Raw genomic sequence first — 19,838 nt, 5'->3', positions numbered from 1 at the left:
ATACATTTGTTATTTCTAGAGGACGTGTCAATATTGCACTTGGTTTCCTCTCATTCTCACCATCCACTCTGTTCCTCTTGCATTGACTAACATTAGAAACTCCACCATTATCAAATATTTGCCTTGTGGTTCTCTTTCTTCAGATCCTTAATGCGCAAATACAGCTCTTGGTGCAGATTCCCAGATGGTCAGACCACTACTTCTTGTTTTGCAAAATTAACTAATTATTTCTGAATCGTATCAATATGTTAATTAATAAATTAAAAACCAAACAGCTTTATTTATTAAAATTTGTGTTACATAGAAATTCTCAATTTTTTCAACTCAGTCACATAAGACTGCAGTTCTCCATGACAAATGCCACAGGCATATAATGGTTCTGAGCTCACAATGAATGAAACTCTCAAAGTTTAAACACAGTACCATTAAATATGCTAGCACAGGACAAGTAAGGCTTTCATTACATTTTATCATGTTCTAGAATCATAGAATCATACAGTATCCTGAGTTGGAAGAGACCCCCAAAGATCATCAAGTCCAATTCTTGGCTCCAAGGGACAACCACAATCCAATTCCAATGTCTGAAAGCACTGTCCAAACACTCCTTGCACTCTGGTAGCTCAGGGCTGTGCCCACTGCCCTGGGCATCCCGTTCCATGCCCACCGCCCTGTGGTGCAGACCCTGTCCCTAACCCCCAGCTGCCCCTCCCCTGACACAGCTCCATGCCGTTCCCTCGGGCCCTGTCGCTGTCACACAGAGCAGAGCTCAACGCTGCCCCTCCACTCCCTGTGAGGAGCTGCAGCCGCCATGAGGCCTCCCCTCAGCTCCTCTGCTCTGGGCTGAACAAACCATCTTTGTAGCCCTCCTTTGGATGCTTTCTAGTAATTTTTATGTCCTTGTTATGTTGTGGTACCCAAAGCTGAACTCAGTGCTTAAGGTGAGGTCACACAGCACAGACTGGGACAATCACTTCCCCTGCCCAGCTGACAGTGCTGGGCCTGATGCACCACAGCGTAGAGTTGGCCATTCAGACTGCCAGGGCACACTGCTGACTCAGATTCAACTTGCCATCAACCAGAACCTCCAGATCTCTTTCTGTGGGGCTGCTCTTCAGCATCTTATCTCCCAGTCTGTACATACATACATATTTGCCGATCCCAGATGCAGAATCCAGCACTTGCTCTAGTTAAACTTCATGTGGTTGGTGATTGCTTAGCCCTCCAATTTGTCAGGATCTCTCTGCAAGGCCTCTGCCATCAAGGGAGTCAGCAGGTTCTCCTAATCTATTATTGTTTGCAAATTTACTTAGCACAGCTTCAAGTCCTGTATCCAAGTCATTTATGAAAACATTGAAGAGAACCGGCCCTCAAGTGGAGCACTATGGAACCCCATCAGTGGCTGGCCACCAGCCTGATGTAACTCTATTTACTATAACCCTCTGAGTCCAAATTGTCAGCCAATTGCTCAGCCATCCTATTATGCATTTGTCTATAAGTATTCTGGACATTTTCCTCAGAAGGATACTGTGAGAAACAGTATCAAAAGCTTTGCTGAAATTCAGAAGAACGACTGGCTTCCCTTGTTCAGCTAGATGGTTAAACTAGTCTTAAAAGGACTTTTTCCCTTGTGAACTTGTGTTATCTGTAACCAATAACTGCATTGTCTTTCAGGTTTTTTTCAATAACTCCCAGAATAATCTTCATAATTTTGCAAGGCACTGAAGTGAAAGACCTATTAATTGCCAGGGTCTTTCTTGCCCTTCTGAAAAACTGTAACATTTGTCACCTTCCAGACTGGATCTCACCAGATTCCCAACACCACTGAAAAATAGTTGAGAGATGTCTCAAGATGATATCAGCCAGCTCTGTGAGTACCCTGGGATGAATCTCATCAGGCCCAGTAGATGTATAATACATCCAGCTGGAGCAGCAAATCCAGCATAACATTAGAGCTGGTTGGGAGTTTGTCATTACCACAGTCATAGTCCTTCAACTCAGGGTTCTAGTGGTCCCAGGGCCCATCATCAGTGTTAAAGATAGATGTGAAGAAGGCATTAAATGTCTCTGTGTTGTCTATGTCCCTATTTGTGAGGCAACCATCCTCACCAAGTAACTAATTGGTGTTACCTCTGGTCCTCCTTTTGCTGAAAACATACATTAAAGAAGTCCTTTTTGTTGTCTCCCACAGTACCTTTTTTTGTTCTCCACAGTGCTGGCCAACTTCAACCCTAAATAAGCTTTGGCTGCACAAATTTTCTCTGTACAGTTGTGAACAGCACCTCTTGTAGTACCCTGACATCACCTGAACTTGTTTCCAGTGTTCAAAAAGTTACCATCCAGGTGTTTCAGGAATTTTTAAATTGTTTGTTACAAAATTGTTTGTATCAACTGTGTGGTACTCCCAGGTAACACCTGACGAACTGATGTCACCCATGGGATGTCACCCATTAGCACAAGGATGGCTGATCTAGAAATATCTCTTTATTCTTTACATAATAATTAATTAGTGTTGTCATCTGGGCTGGGTGGTGATAGCAGACTACCACAATGATATCTGTTTGCCTGCTTGTCCCAAAATACTTAGCCAGAGGGCCCCAATCACGTCATTGCCAACTGTAAGCTCGATACAACCAAGCCGTTCCTTTACATACAGTGCCACACACTTCCACGCCTAACCTGCCTGTTCCTCATGAAAAGCCTATAAGCATTCAACATGACACATCAATCACAGGACTCTTCTCACCAAGTCTTGCTTATACCAACAATGTTGTAGGTCTGGAACAGAGCCAAGGCTTCTAGTTCCTCTTGCTTATTCCTCATGCTGTATGCATTAATGCAAAAAAATTTTCAGATGTGCTCCAGTGCACCCAGCACCTTGTGGAGAAGAATGAAGGACCTCATTAGCACATCACCCTTCAAACTTTGGTGCGTCATCCCACAGCTTATCACTGGCAAACCACGTTTCACCTCTTTTCATCTTCAAGTCTAGTTTAAAGGTCTTTCAATAAGCCAAGAAAAAAAACAATATTCCCTCTCTGAGAAAGGTGCATCCTGTCAAGTGCCAGCAGGCTTGGCGTTGTATTGACCATACTGTGATCAAAAAATCCAAAATTTTGCCAGTGACACCAGCCTCAGAGCCAGGTATTGATAAGCTCTGCCTAGATATTCCAATCTCATTCTAAGCACCTGGAAGGATAAAGAAAAACACTATCAGCACTCCTAAACCTCTAACCAATTGTTCTGACAATTTGCAGACCCTTTTGATTGCCGACGATGCCTCTCCTGATCTCACCACAACTTTATTGTTGCCTACATCAAAAACCAATAATAGGTAGTAATCTGGGGGCTGCACTAGGCTAGGAAGCTTTCTTGTAACATCTTTAATACACCCCAGGGGTGCAGCAGACTTCCCCATGAGGCGGGTCTAGTCAGCGTATTGGGACCTCTGTTCTCAGTCACCAATGACAATAACGCCTTTTTTTTTCCTTAATGGGACTTGCTGTAATGCAGGCAGTAGGCCGACTTGCCCCTGGCAACTTCTCCAACATATAAGGACAATCATCCACATGATTTTTTGATTGTCCTTCAAGTTGCTATTGTGTCCGGACACCCAGGAAGGTGAGGTTTAACAGTGAGATTTTACAAAGATATATTTAATTCCATTTTGATAAAATTTTTTGACATAGTCCTGGCTATGACCTCAGCATAATTTTTAAATAATTAATTTTGTAAATTATATATAAAGTTCTCTCACAGATCAGCATAAGATCTCTTTCACACAACTTTTCTCCCTGAACCTTTTCTAAAGCAATCCTAGACTTGATGCTGAACTGAAAATCTCAGGGCTCCCTGCTAAACCAAAAAGAAGGTGGAAAAGGATGAGTTGAAGCCTGTGTAGTTTCCTGACAAAGAACTTCAGAATCGATGAGGAGGATGACAGTGCTGCCAGAAGTGAAATTCACATTTGCTCTGCATTCTTTGGAGAGACTACCAAAGAGGCCATCCAGCAGCCACAGTGAGTTCTACAGTATGGATGGCAGTATCTATAAGATAGACCAACTCACCTCACACAAACTAGATGTAGATTCAAAATTACACTGAGTTTGTAGACACAACAGGAAGAAGCAGTAAGTACTCTCTTTACCTCCAAAGCCCCAGTCATTCTGATTTGTATGTCTGTGCTTTCTGGTTATCCAAGAACAGACCATCATGGTATCAAAGCTCAATAACCATGAGTTAGCCAGCTCTAACAAGATCACATAAACAGATAAGGGTATTCTTGAGAAGGTTACAAGTCCTTCAACTAGATTAAAACAATCTTGCCTATACCTCAGCTTCTTGTAGTGGTTGGTGGAAAAAACCAAAACCCCATCTGGGCAACCCTGTATTCTGCTTTTGTGTAATTTCTTCATAACTGTGACTGCCTGCACCCTTGTCCTCTGACCATCTGACAAGTCCAGAGCTGGTCCCACTGGAAGGAACTGGCTTCACACACATTTTTGATGCAAACAGGTTAGCTATTCTATTTGGATTTTGTAGAGGGAAAAAAAAGTTTTTGTTTCAAAATGTTTCAAACAAAATAGCTGTTCCAGGAGCAAATGACAAAGTCCTTGCAACTGCTTGTCAGTTTCTATTGAAATCCCACCAGTCTTCTTACTTCTTGATAGATGGGGGTTGCCAGTTCTTTGGCTTTCTCTGCTCCAGTCTCTAAAATCTTTATCAGATAGGTTTTGTCTTCCTGGAGTTTCTTGATTTCATTCCTGATAGGTGTAAATTTTTGAATAACTGACTCTGCTACCACCATTTTGTAGTGAGCAGTGTCAAGACCAACAGCTTGGTGCAGCACTTCTTCTATGCTAAGTCCCGTTACTGCAGCGTGAATGGACACCAGGTTGGAGACACCAGGGCGACTGGATGGGTCATAAGTTACCTCAGAGGTAAAGTCAGTCACAGCCTTTCGGAATTTCAGCACTATCTCCTCAGGGCTGTCTGCTACGTTAACAGTAGCTAACTTCTGTGGGTCTGACTTAGACATCTTCACTGTTGGATCTCTGAGGGATTTTATTTTCTTTGTTGTACCTTAAAAAAAAAAAAGTATCAATTATGCACATGTATAGACAATTGTTTATTATGACAATTGCTAAGAACATTTGGTAGCAGCATGACAAAGTTCTCTGTCATTGCTTAAAAAGGAGTTGTAAGCACAATTATCAACCCTCCTATTGACCTTCCCTGTCTTTCTAAGTAGTTTTTCTCCTCCCCTAACTAAATCAAAACTTGCTTCATTTTTTCCCTCCTCTCTACACAGAAACTTCTGTGGGGACACAGGAATTAGTTACCTTAAGAGCATGGAATGAACATTAATGAAAGATTCTCTAACAGTGGGGAAGCAGGTTAAACTTATTGGTAAAAAGAAGTCCAGAAGAGGTAATTAACTTATTTTAGGAAGCTTTACCACCCAAAATTTCTTGGTAATTCTCCCAAATATCAATAAAGACAGCTAGTTTTCCCTAACCAAACAATGATCAGCTTCATCACAGGGAAGGCACAGTATAGATAAAACAAGTGTAGGTATTGTACAAACTCTTAAGATACACAAAACTGAATAATCACATTAAGGGAATATTGCAAAGTCTTTTACTTAAAAGAATCAGCCCAAACTGTTTCAGCCTTTCACCAAGAAACATGATTCATGGAGTACACAGAAGTACCTCTGAAAGTACTCACACTAAATGTTTTTTGACATCTAATAAATTCAACTAAATTCACCACATACTCTTCATAGACTGATCACGTGTCTACTTAGAACAATTCAGATGACCCTAGAAGGGGATCTGTTCTGATACAACTTTTGAGGAGTCTATCATTTCCCTGTAAATTTGAAGTAGCCCAGGCAATGTAGCTGTCTATAGCTAGCGAGTCTGAATAGCTTCTTAACCACTCCATTTATCGAGGACAGTTCTTTGGTTTGTATATACTTGCTCACTTATGCTTCTCATGAGGAAATTGAAAAGCTCTTTTTACAATTTGAGCTTTGTATTTTCTGGTAAACAGCCTCACCAGTAGCATAGGCTGCATTCATGTCCTCTTTACAGTATTTACTATTTAGTTGCTCATTAGAAACTGCACAGCTTGCAAAACTCAGTATTTTATAAGCCCCACTCTGGGTCTAAGTGAATCTAACACCATCTTTGTCACAAAGGCTTGAAAACTGAGAAAAGTTTATTACTGTCTGTCTTTTCTAAGGTGAGCGCTCCTTGCCCTTTTGGGGCCGAAGGTCTCTGCTGTGCATTCCTCTACATTACTTACAACAAAGATGCAATGCTTCTTCCTTGCCCAATTTTTCACGTTTCTTAACAAACACACCATTTGCGTCATCTGACTCCCTGTCACCCCCCGGCCTATGACCTTGTAGCTCAAAAATGACTGAGAAGATTTTACTTGTAAGTCTCTCTGAGTCTAAGATAAAGAATGGAAAGTCTGAGGTCTGTAAGAGACCCTTAGTGAAATACGCAAGCATAAATTAAACACAAATAAAAGATATTCATGCACTGTAGCAATAAACCTACAAGCTGTTTAGTATGCTTAATGTAAATATCTACTACTCAGACACTGCAGAATTCTGCTTGCTAGAGGTCTTTTGGCTTGCTCCTTATACACCTCCTGAAGTAGCAACATGGAAGAGAGTCCCTTCCTAAAAGCTCTAGAACTTGAACAGAAGGGCTGACTGACAGATGAGAGCATAACTGTCCCCCTAGGCTAGAATAATAGATGCTGCATACATGCCTCTACCAGGGATTTGTAACGCCTTATGTCCATTTTGGGAGTACAATTTCACAGTCTCTTGTTTCTTGTCACTTTTTCCTTTTCTACTCTTTTAGCATCAGTCTTCTCTTTTCCTAGTCCTGGAAATTATTTCCACAATATTTAAATTTATCTTCAGACTTGAAGTGCAATTTAGGGAAAAAAATAAACTACAAAAAAAAGACAAAGATCAGCTTACTCAAAATGGCTTTAGGCACAGGGAAGAATTCTCCATATTTCTTGTTAAAATGTTGTGCTATATCTTGGGCTAGTTCCAGGTGCAGGACTTGATCTTCTCCAACGGGAACATGTGTCGACCTTTTAATAAAAGACAGATACAGGAAACTCAGCAAAGCTCTCTGGTCCCTCTGAAACATTACTCTGCCATTACTAAGGGCCAGAATGAGCCTAATACTCAGCCAGCTAGGTAGAGGTGCTATGTGAACAAGATCCTTAACTGATTGCTCATACTCATCCCAGTATGAATCTGCTTTTTTGTGGTGAACTGAAGCATATCTCCAAGGGTAAAAATAACTTTTCACGAAAACATGTATGGTAAAGATATCAATAAGAGCAAATAATTAAACTCAGCTCAAAGAAAGGTTTTGGTCCTATCTCCTGCTGTCTCCTTAGAGATCAAAGAGCATGTGTTAGATTTCGTGAACAAAGCAAGTAAGATCTGCCAGGCACAATGTCCAAAATTGCCTTGTCATGTCCCAGCAAGATGTAACTATTGTTGAGAAGTTGTATTGTGGGTTTACCAATGGAAGAAAAGACGAGAGTGGCTCTTTCTCATGGTTCACAATTATATAAATATAATGTGGTCCAGTATTTCTACCCACGAGTGCTAGCTTTCCTAGATCAGGATTGTTAGGATCAAAGCATCATTTGATCTTCTGTATTAAGCTCTATGGCGCTAATGCAGTTCTGGAGGAAAATACAATCTGCATCTGAGGACATGAGGAGGTGAAGATTCCATTACTTCCCCTGGTGATTCTTTCCCACAGTTAATCATACTTGCTAAAAATATATGATTCTTTTAGATTAAGCTGACTTGAAGTTTTGCCAGCTTTTGATTACTCTCCCCTCCCTCCAAGCAGATTTTTCCTTCCTAGAGCTTGTAGGGTATTCAGCTCTGAATCCTGGATATGTTCCAGTGTAAAGAAGTTTACTGTGCATCTTTTATGTTCCCAGAAAATTTTAGTTCAACATGGTACTTCTTCCTTTTAACTCTAAATTACTGGGCAGACATCCAGAAATCAATTTGTCCATCTTTATCCCCCATCAAATAGTCAGCAAGGAAACCTAAAAAGTTACAGTAGCCAATAGGAAATCACAGTGGCCTACAACTAGCAGAAAGAAAATAAGGTACCATAATCAATATACTTTAAGCAGGTCAAAAGAAATGTTTCCATATGACAAAATGGTTCCATATTCACAAAGTTTGCCACTAAACAGAAAACATATTGTTTTTATAAATGTCTCTGCATGATTCTTTGCCTTTTCCCTTGCTGCTTTTTAAAAATATTTCTGTCCTGTTGCTATTTTTGTTTCTTTCTGTCACATATTTACCTTCTGTCCATTTTCCTTTTTCTTTGATCCTTGGTTCATCTGAATTCATACTGTTTTTCCCCTCCTCCTGCTCTTAATTCTTCTTTGTGACTACTCTTCCCTTCCTGTGTTTCCATTTCTTCCTGATTCTTGTTCCCTATATTATGTTTTTACATTTAAACATTTCTTATTAAAGATACTATGTGAAATTTCTTCAAAGAGATATTGTTTCTCTTTCATTTCTTTGTTTTGTGCTCTGTTTGGACAACCTGCTGTTAATACACATAGAAGCTGAAGCACACTGAAGCAGAATTCAGTAAAGAAGGATGAATCAAACGATCTTACTAGAGACAGAAAAGACAAACATGGTTGAATTCAATCACCCAAAGTAAGGTAATTTCCAATAAAGTTGTCTACTTAAAATGTTGCTTTACAATCAAATAAGTCTCGCTGTTCAAAAGATCATTTTAATGTTCAGATTCTTCCTTTCGCTTGCTTACCATTACTTTCAGATAAAATTCACATAAATTAGAAGTATCAAGTACTAGTCTTCCTACATTACTGTCTCCTCCTATTAATGGGCACTGAGGATTACATTTGTCTAGATAGTTTGGGGAGGTTAACAACTTGCAAATCTTGCTTACTCTGTCCTCATAGTTCTGTGTTATTTTGGTGTCCCAAAAAGCACTCACAACTTCACTTCAGAAAATTCCTCAAAGTACATACACTTGGAATATAAAAATAACTAATACACAGTACACTGCCCCTGATACTTATTGAGACAGTTTAAAACGTATCATGAAATACAACAGGGTACACTACAAGCTCTATCAGCTGGGGTGTATGCAGTCAGCTCAAGTATTTCTACAGCACACTGCATGAAATAAAGTATACTTAATTTTTAAAAAAACTTACAAATGTGTGTGTGTATGCAATACGTATCATTAAAATCAATGTGCTGTAATTCCCAGAGAATTGGTCTGAGATGACCTGCTTTTTCTGTTTACAGCCATGTGAGTTGCTTTTAACCCAGGCTAGATTTCAAACAGCCACTGGAAAGGTAAAAAACTGTCATCCATTTCCAATTTTCTGATCTATTCACACCCAGCTCCCCCACTTAGTAAGTTAGCATGTTGACCTGATGAATATTCACTTTAAGGCAGCTGAATAGACATTGCCCATGGGCTCACATTTTTCCTCTTACTTGTACAGCAAAATATCTGCTGCTTGAAGAACAGGGTAAGTCAACAAACCGACATTTCCATCATTATTTTGGCCGGCACATTTCATCTGTTTGGAAAAGAAGAAGAGAGAGAAATCATACTTTTGGCTAACAGTGTCAAAGTCCATGATTTTAGTTAATTAGAGCTCTAACTAATTTGAGTGTAGGTTCAGCTACTGTGTTCATTCATCACGTAACTCTAGAGAAAAGTGTGCTATGTAGAATCTGCTTCTTGTGAATATATACATTTGTTTTATATTCTATATTTATGTATTTTCCTACACTGTTCTAATACAGTAGCAGTGAGAAAACATAAGCTTATGTTTTCTTTCTCTTTGTAATCTTACTAACCAGAATGATTACAAATACAAAATAGTCAGGCTGGGTTATTATAATGATAAAACCTAGTTTTAAAATAGTATTTTTTAAAGCTGCGTTATTATAATGATGATGCCTACCTCTAAAATAGTATTTTTGGCAAGTTTCTGGAGTTGTTTGTTTTCTGGAATACTTTATAATCAACATATAGAAAGGCATTAGCACTTGTATTTCAGTGACAAGAGATCAAGATATAGTGATCAGTCACCAGAATGGTCAGTGATAACCAGGAGGAGAATCCAGAACTGCAGAGGCAGGGTCCAGCATTCTCTCCCACCAGTCCATTCACTGCCCTGAAGTCCTTTACCACCACAGGGTATGCATAGGGTATATCACTTAAATCAAGATATTTTAGCTATAGATTACTTAGTCTGTTTTAGCAACAATATAACTACTTTTTAACAATAGTTAACTACACTAAAACCCTTAACATCTATATTAGTTCGTTATCATCATACAAATACCTTTCAATTTTTCTCACCCTATCATATAGATCCTGTCTTCTTTCTATATCCCAAGTGTCTGGGCTCAGGGAAGCTACTGTAGAAAGCCTAGCACCTGTAACACTTACCTACAGGTTTGGAAAGTCAATCCAGTCTAAGTAGGATTTAAGAGCTTAACTTTAGAACCTTGGGTTTGAAAAGGTTGGCTTTAATTTATGCCATGCATTAACACTGGTTGCAGTATTTAAGTTTTACTGTTTTTATTTAATTAAGAAGAAAAACAGGAAAAAAGAAAACATCTGGAGGTATTTAAGACTGCTCTGAACTCTGCAAGCCAAACTGCTCTTAAGGATTTTTTCCCCTTTTTTGATACTTCTCTCTCCTGCCTTTTTTCTGCTTACTAAATGCCAAATAAAATCCAAGGAAATTAAATGTACCTATGCAGTCAATGCGGTAATGCTGATACAGTACCAAGATTAAGATGAGCAGGAAACAAACAATAAAAGCCAACAATCAAGGTTCATTAACTTTATAATTGAGAACAATTTTAGTATTTTAATTCTATACTCCTCCCCCAACATACATTTCTTGGGATGTTTCTTTTTCACCCTATTCCATAAGATTTACAGAACAGCCACTTCCCTTTATGGAACTCCTCAGCCAGCATGGCACAAAGTTTCTGCTACAATATCTTGTAGTCTTATGCATTATTAAACAAGTATCAAAATAACTCCAAACATGTTAAGAAAATCAGTTTAATAAAATGAATTACACAACTCCTACCATTTTGGTACAGTTACTGCAAGTTTCTGCCCCCAAAAAGATGTATTTATTTTCTTCTTTTTACTGTTGGACTAGAGAATTCTTAACCCTAAACCAAGGATAACAAAGAGACAGTTTATACTCAACAAGTATTTGAAGGACAGCAATTGTATTGAATTCCCATATACTTTATTTTAACTTACTAAACTGTTCATACCTTCCACTGGGGCAAACGCAGTAACCGTGGCACATTAGTTAAGCATCCAAGAATCCAGGCAAGTTCTGTGTGCTCAGGAACCTGAAAGCACAAAGTCAGAACATATTTTAAACTTCTGCATTTTTATGTCTGCTTTCTCAAAATCAATACAGATAATATTTGAGATCTCAAAATCATTTATTTGTGTGGACATTTTAAAAATTTTATTTATTTATTTATTTATTTATTTTATAGTAAGGCCAAAACTGATAAACTAACTGAAAGTTTTGGATGCAGCAGAGATTGTGTAGCAGAGCAATGCTCTTGATCCTGACAACTCACAATATAATAAAGAAATAAACAGCTTTAACAATAGTAACAGAATTGAACTTGCACAAAAACTAACTGCATGTTAGTCACTGTGTCACAGCTTCCTCACATCTTCAGATAATCAAAGTCTTTGTCTTTCTCATTTCCAGTGCAAATTCACTGTAAAAGTCAGAAGTCACCCAAACTACATTTCTTCTGCACCACAGTCCTGCCTGTACTTGTTTCCCTTACTTGTCCTGGCCAATCACAATAGTGCCCTTCAACGATGGGCCCAGAAACCCCATTTAAACTCAGACGTCCATGTCTCTGCCTGAAGTATGTTATACTTCAGCATGTCTGAAATTATAATATCAGATAAGCAAGTACAACACGTAGGTCCAACCCTCCTGTCATGGAAAGGGTTGCCACTCACTAGATCAGGCTGCCCAGGGCCACATTCAACATGGCCTCAAACACCTGCAGGGATGGGGTATCCGTAGTTTCTCTGGGCAGCCTGTGCCAGTGCCTCACTGCTCTCTGAGTAAAGAATATCTTCCTAATACCTAACCAAAATCTCCCCTTTTAGTTTAAAGCTATTCCATTTCTCCTGTCACTATCAGGCCCAGTTAAACAAACAAAAAAACCCCCTCAAATACTGGAAGGCCGCAATGAGGCCTCCCCGGAGCCTTCTCTTCTCCAAGCTTAACAAGCACAACTCCCTCAGTCTTTCTTCACAGGACAGGTGCTCCAGCCCTCTGATCATCTCTGTGGCCCTTTCTAGATCAACTCCAACACCTCCACGTCTTTCTCGTTCTGGAGGCTCCAGGTATAGATGCAGAGTACTACAGATAGGGCCTCACAAGAGCAGAGAACAGGGGGAAAATCATCTCCCTCTCCCCACTGGCCGTCCATCTTTTCATGCAGCCCGAGATATAGTCGGCCTTCCAGGATGCAAGTACACTCTGCTGGCTCATGTCAACCTTTTGTTCCACCAGGACCCCCAAGTCCTTCTCTACAGGCCTGCTCTCCATGTGTTCTGCTCTCAGTCTGTACACATATCTGGGATTGCCCTGGCCCAAGAGCAACATCTTGTACTTGGACTTGTTGAATCTCATTAGGTTCACATGGGCCCACTTTTCAAGCTCGTTGAGGTCCCTCTGGATGCCATCCCTTCCTTCTGCTGCATCAACTGCACCACTCAACTTGGTGTCATCAGCAAACCTGCTGAGGGTGTACTCCATCCCCCTGTCTATGTCACTGATAAAGATGTTGGAGAGTGCTGATAGCTAGATGGAACCCTGGGGAGCACTACTCATCACTCACCTCCAGCTGTACATAGAGCCGTTGATCACAACCCACTGACTGCGACCACTCAGCCAGTTCTTTATCCGCCAAACAGCCCAGTCTTCAAATCCACATCTCTCCAATTTAGAGATAATGATGTGGTGTGGGACCATATCAAAGGTTTTGCAGAAATACAGGTAGATTACTTCTGTTGCCCTTTGTTTGTCCACCAACGTCATCATAGAATACCACCAGACTGATGAAGCTATATCTGCCCTTGGTGAAGCTGTGCTGGCTGTCACAGATCACCTCCTTGCTTTGTAAGTGCTTTAACTTATCTTCCAAATCATCAAAGACCATCTCCATGGTCTTTCCAGGCATAGACATGTGCCTGTAAGTTCCCGATGGTCCTCAGCAGCCTCTGTTTTCCCAGCTAGTTTCCCTTTCTCCTTTTCTTGAGAATGGGAGTGATGTTTCCCTTCTTCCAGTCATGAAGGACTTCACCTGACAGCCACGACTTTTCAGAGTCGGCAGTTCTGCAGTCCTACCAAAATGAATGCTCATCTGAAGGTGAAAGTGAACGATTGGGCCTCGGGCCTCCACTTTCTGCAACGGTGGTTTTAAAACCACCCTTGTTGCTGATCCTGCCCATGGCAGGGGGGTTGAAACTAGATGACCTTTGAGGCTCTTTTCAACCCAGGCCATTTACCCACAGAATCTATGATTCTGTGATGAAAAGATGAGAGAAAAAGATGACCTAGTGTAATCCTGTGTAACAAACCCTTCATTTGGCATTCATTCTGGAGAAAACATCACAACAGATGAATTTTAATTGTTTCTGAATCCCATTAGACAGAGGGATGTTCCCCTCTTCCTGATATGAGGAAGACTTTTTACAGGGCGAGACAAGAAATGTGCCATGAAATAACCTTGATGTATACTATTCAGCTTTTTCAATATTCATTTCAAGGTTAGTGAAACAGGCAAGCATTGCTGATGTATACTCTGTTTTTTAATTTACTTTTAGCCCTTTTGTTCTGTTGCTAATTAGCTATATATGACATAATCATCAAAAGAACAAGGTGGTCTATATTCTGCTCCTTTGCTTACATGCTCTATTCCCTCCTTTCAATATTGGCAGGTTTGGATGTTTAAGAGCATGCTAACTGCCTCAAAAAAGTTCAAATCATCATGCTTCCTCCAGATGGAAGGCAGTAAGAAGCGTTTGTTAACACGTAAAAATTAACATTATTAACGGCAATTCCTTTGTTGTCACATCTTATATTTAGTCATTTCCTGGCTAACAGTCATTAGACTATTTTGCTTGTCAATGTTGCATAAAGCTATTTAACATCAAGACAAAAACTCAGTCATTTTTTTAATATAAATTTCTTCAAGCTTATAAGACTTGCTATTTTCTGTGTACAAGATAAAGTACATCAAGATGCACCAAACATGTATTTTGCAAAGAAGAAAACTGTGCTGAATTGGAAATACTAACCTCAGACCTCTACTTCTTTTAGAAGGAATCACCATCTGGTTCAAAGTGGTTTCTGATTCCTTTCTTCTAGTCACGGATAGAGAGGAGATGGTGCTCTGTTGCACTTGTGTTGACAAGGACTCCCTTTAAAAACTATGCAGTCATTGATCCCTCTCTGGCAGTTGTTGCTTCCACAGCCAAGACTGCATGTGTATTTCATTGCATTAGTGGCTTTGACATTACACCAGTTACCAAAACACCAAGTGATCTAAACAACATTTGTTCAGTCAAATCTGCAGTTCTGTGTTCAAGCAAGTTATATTCACTTCTAATCTTTAAACACAACACAGTCCTTTCCTAAGCAAGGCTAGAAGCGTGCTGATTACTGTGAAGAAAAAGACTAATAAAAAGGGGAGAAAACACAAAAGAGTGCTCAGAAGGGTAAAGATTTCAGCTGGAAAAAAATTCAGTACTGAAGCCTAATGGGCTAACATTCATCACACAAATTGCAGTAACTGAATGTGTGTCAGTCTGTGAATCAAGAGGTATAAGGCTTAAACAACAAATCATTTGTCAGGCTAAATCATGGTTTAAGCTGCTGTGTTTTACTTGGCAAGAGGGGCAGGTAATTGGTGTGTTTGGTCAGTCACTGTGCATCAGTTTAAATGTGGTTACTCGAGCCACAAAACGACACCAGTTTGATTTGGATAACTCTGTATACCAAGAAACTGGAAGAAGTGAATATGTATACGATACAAGTAAATTAAAGGCCCAGTTAACCCTTCCTCTCTGGCACTAAGTAATAGCAGTGCACTACAATTACGACAAACCACTTTTTTGGACAAACTCAGTTGGCCTCTTGCTACCCCCTAATTCAATTTAAAATTCTGAGTGAAGGTCTTCATTAAGCAATGGAAACACAGAGGAATATAAGAAATACCATACTGGATCACAGCAGAGCACAGCAACATTTTTGCTTTAGAGTACATGAGCCCATTGCTTCCTGAAGTGCCTTCCCCTCACACTCCACCAGCACCCATAATAGCTGGGAATATCAGAAGCTATTATATCTGGCCCAGTCCTACTAGTATCCACACTTTCCGTAAATGGATGTAATTTCCTTTTGAATCCTGTGATACTGCCTGCTCCATAGCATCAGCCTTCTCTTCAACCTGAAGCATTCCAAACTTTAAGTCTTTCCTTTCAAGGAAGCTGCTCTGTCCCTCTGCTGCATTAAATTCCCTTTTCTGCATCACCTCACATACGCTGCATCCTTCTTGAGGAGCACACGCTAAAGCTCTACTCAGTATTCAAGATGAAAACACACTGAAGTTCGGTGTAGTGACAAAATGACACCTCTGTCTTGTTCTCAATATCCTTCCTGATATTATGGTGATATATTTCTGGCTTTTTTGAGCAATACCTATGATGAGCCAATGAATTCAGAGAATTGTAAGACTTTACTGAGCTGACTCAGCTCAATAATGCGTACAGAAGGTTTACACTACTTTTAGCTAAATGCTTTACTTTGCATTCTAACAGTAATGCGCCTACCCAATCTTGTTTTATGAGTTCTTTTGGTATCCCATTCCCTTGCCAGAACACTTGACTATTCAAAGGAGCTTAGCATTGCCCACAAACTTGGGCTATCCCTTTCCCAAGAGATAGGGATTTTCTAGACCACTGTGTTCTTTGTTAGTGATGCTGCTGTTCAATACCTTCTTCATGTCACAAATGAAGATGTTGATCTAGAACTGTGTCCAGCACAAAATCCTGAGGGATATAACTACTGATTGTGCCACTCCAAAAAAAGTGATCACTAAACTCTAACAGACTTTCCAGTCTTCAGCCAGCTGCAGGTCTACTAAAGAACATTTCCTCCAGTGCCATCTTTTTTTTCTTTTTTTTTCCTGAAGCTCTAATCTTCTCCTATGATTGAAGCCATGGAAAGAGATTTTCTGGATCACTGTTTTTGTGGGTGGTGTCACATATTTAATATTATTTTAATGAACACATATACATTTGTTTTTTTAAAATACCACTTCTAGGATGGTTGTAGCTTTCCTGCTTTTTGTTTATGTATTTTTGACAACCAGCCTTCATTGTCACCGAGTTCTGTTTCTTAAAATTGATCATTCATGCAGTTTATTTTGCCTGGTCTCTAACTACAATGCTAAACATAGCTGTAATTATGTTGCTAGTACTGAGAGGACTCCACTAAAACATCCTGAACTATGTAGGTGTTATGCATTACTCAAAATCAAGTTTAAAATGGCAGCTTTCCCCCTGGATTTTAAAACTATTAAGTGTAATTTATTGCATGCAAAAAATTTAGTAACGTCTCATTCTGATAAAGACTTCGAATGTGTTGTTGAAATACAGCACTATTGCTTCCTGTCCTCAACATGCAGCTTCTCTAATCAATAACTGGAGGACCAAATTGTCTAGTAAATCCTTCACTTATTGTTTTCCTCACAGAGCTAACAACTTTGCATTTTGTAGTTTTTGCAAAAAAAGCTTAACCAGATCCAAACGGTGAATGCTGGTTTCAGACAGCCCAAATCATATCCGTTGTTTTTCTCAGTAAATAGACTACTTCTACTCTTTTTCTTTTCTGTACTCCTACCCACTTTACTGCAGTTTTCCTTCCTAATCCTATACAAGTCTGTAAAACCCATCAACATTTCTCAAACGGTCAAGATGGTCATCTCTCTGCTATTACTAGCAACACATGTCCTCCTTCAATTTCCATTGCATTAAGCATCCTCCACAATCTGGCTTACTAATCACTAATAGAAGAGTTATTTCCAGAAAAAACGACTAACATTCCCTCCTTGCGGCCAAACAAACCTTACTCTGCATAGCCAGGTTTTTTCTTATTTTTTAATTTTTAATTGTTATTTTTTCAAAAATACAAGCAAGGGTAACTATTATGATGGTTATATGTATGTATATATGTATATGCACACAGCCAATGAAGTCATTATTTAAAACGATGCCCCTCGGGGATAATGAAGTTTTCTTTTTATCTATTGGTTTGGGTAGCATAAATATCTTGGCTCATATTTTCTTAATGTGTATCTCACTGCCACATTTTGCCAGCAAACATTCTCTGGTCTATGATGTTACTGTGATGCAACAGAACGTCACCATGGTGACTTTTGTGGAGGTCCCACTCCCCATTGTGCTGCCTCTTGCTGGTGGCAGGACAAACCTTGTTGGCTGGGGAAACAGTTGTGGACAGTTATTTCTTTCAAGGTGAAAAATTAATAACTCAAATGGAGACATCTTCATCACAAACACCAGGTGTTTCTGTCCCAAACACTCACTCTGCAGCCTTGGCTTCTGCTGCCCGTCCAGTCCGTCATAAAAGAGCAGCTCAGGATGCTGCCTTAGGACCTACCAAAGAAGAAAAGGCTTCTCCATTTTCTCATGGGGAACCACATGCCAAAAGACGACATCATGATCTTTCTGAGAAGTGCTCCGCCAAAGCCAAGGACTTGTCACCCTGCTACTTTCTGAAAAACCTCTGGAAAGTTATTGAAAGCAATCACTTCCAGTCCATTTCGTGGGGCAATGATGGAGATTTTATAGTGATTAAGGAGCCTTTCTTCAGAACAGAAGTACTGGCCAGGAGAGGACCTCTCAAAATCTTCGATATCGACAGCATGAAAAGTTTTGTTCAACACCTTCATCACCACGGCTTCTATATTATTGAAGGAGATTTGCCAAGCTCCGCCTCACATGCTGAAATCCTAGCAGAGGGAGCAGCAATTTCTACTCCTTGTGAGGTACGTAGCACCCCCGACATGTGAAATAGCTCTTGGGACAGTGGGATTGGTGGCCAGTCACTCCAAAGTGAGGTGGCTGACAGCTGGTGATATTTGGGTACTTACACTTCTGAAAATCCTACATTTCTCTGCGGCTCACAAATGGCAAAAATGCAAGCAAGGGTAGTTGTTACCAGGGCTGCTCTGAATGTAATGCTTCCTGTTTTATACTGGCCCATGATGTCAGAGGCGGAACTGAATTCTTTCATGTGGAAAGAAATTACACCCACAGATGTTCATTGACGACTGCTGAACATTTATGGAGAACAAAGAGTAGATGTGAGCACAGTGAGATGATGGGTGGTTCCGAAGGGTGCTGAGAGTTGACAAAAAGTGTTTTGTAGCTGAGAACTTGCTGTATCAAATAACAATATTGTGCACTTAGTAGCTGTTGCAGTTTCCATGGAAATAAATAGGGGGCATTAATTTTGGAGAGACCTATGTAGTTAACCATACCACAATGTTTCATACTCACGTATTCCTGTTTAAATTGCCCCTGAGTCCTCTATCTTGGTTTCTTGAGATTCTAATTATTAGTTATTGTATCTTTGTTTTTCCAGTCTTGAAACTGTGGTAACAAACTCTTTCCCTTTGCATTTTGCAGTTACTCTGCTACTATAATCCGCATTTCAAGAGGGATTATCTCCTCTGGCAGAAAAAATTCAAGTGGAGTGTTGGTGTTAAAAGGAGAAGACCAGCTGCATCCTCACCTGCCCTAGATTTGAAGGAGGGCCAGCAGAGAAGACTGCTGGAGATGCAGTCAGGCGCTGCTGCGTCGGCAGGCAGTGAGTTCCCTGTTACCACCCAGGATGCTGCTCCTGCTGCTTCTGCAAATCGCACATCTCTAGTACCAAGCAATCCTCTTCCACCAGGGCTGGGACCAGACAGCAGAGCTGGAGGTGGTGGAGTTGGATGTCCCTACAACTTACGCTCCAGGAAGCACTGCAGATAAAAGTAGTACCATGTAGACAGAGTAGAGTAGTTTATAAAAAATAAATGTTTGGACTGTTTTTCCATTGTCCTGTCCTGTTTCTTCAGTTAGTCTTCTTATGCCCAAGAGTGGGGGGTGCATTTAGGGAGTCTTTCCACAGTCCCTGCCCTGTAGGTGTTGGCAAACATGCTGAACGCAAAGCAGGCACTGTGTGGAGCAAGTCTGGTGATTGTGTTGTTCTGATGCTAGATATAATCTAGTTACTAGCACTAAGAACTCTTGCAATAAAGTGCCTTTTCTGTAATGCTTTCTGTTTTGTTCCTCGGCTTTCATTAACAGCAGAGGTGCAGTTGTTAGCTGGTTGCAGTAGACATTTCACTGTTAACACCGAAAACATTTCTATTTTATTTTCCAGTCTTGGAATGGTACTGTGGGGCTTAGCTAGAAATTAAGTCACATACTTCAACTTAATAATGCATAGCATTCATTGTGTAAAAGAATAAAATCTAATGTTCATCAATCCAAGGTGATTTATATGGGTTGTTTTTTTTTCTCCATCTTATGCTCTTGTTGGGTAGTTTTGCTTAGGAGTGTGGTGATTTGGGAGGGAAGTGAAGAAAAGCTCATAAAGTAATTCTACTGGGCATT

At 40.0% G+C, this 19,838-nt stretch overlaps 2 protein-coding genes across 3 annotated transcripts in view; one reads left to right on the top strand and one right to left on the bottom strand.

The window, feature by feature from the left end:
- Positions 1–260: 260 nt before the first annotated feature.
- LOC101750690 (tryptophan--tRNA ligase, mitochondrial-like) overlaps positions 261–19,838 on the bottom strand; it is a 45,713-nt gene continuing 26,135 nt past the window's right edge. For both annotated transcript variants that reach the window (XM_025151944.3, XM_040652752.2), the window contains exons 3-6: positions 11,378–11,458; positions 9,560–9,645; positions 7,004–7,122; positions 261–5,079 (exon numbers count right to left, since the gene is read on the bottom strand). In XM_025151944.3, the coding sequence (XP_025007712.2) occupies positions 4,631–5,079; positions 7,004–7,122; positions 9,560–9,645; positions 11,378–11,458 (735 nt within the window). In that variant the 3' untranslated portion in view covers positions 261–4,630. The remainder of the gene's footprint in view (positions 5,080–7,003; positions 7,123–9,559; positions 9,646–11,377; positions 11,459–19,838) is intronic.
- LOC100857210 (heat shock transcription factor, Y-linked-like) lies at positions 13,432–19,269 on the top strand. Its single transcript, XM_003640449.5, has 2 exons — positions 13,432–18,220; positions 18,864–19,269. Exons 1-2 carry the CDS (start codon positions 17,708–17,710, stop codon positions 19,209–19,211), a joined length of 861 nt encoding a protein of 286 aa, XP_003640497.5. The 5' UTR covers positions 13,432–17,707; the 3' UTR covers positions 19,212–19,269.

This window comes from Gallus gallus, chromosome 1 (assembly GCF_016699485.2).
Source record: "Gallus gallus isolate bGalGal1 chromosome 1, bGalGal1.mat.broiler.GRCg7b, whole genome shotgun sequence".
NCBI classification, from domain to species: Eukaryota; Metazoa; Chordata; class Aves; order Galliformes; family Phasianidae; genus Gallus; species Gallus gallus.
The sequence above is the reverse complement of the archived record's forward strand: the minus strand, read 5'-3'. Positions and strand labels throughout refer to the sequence as shown.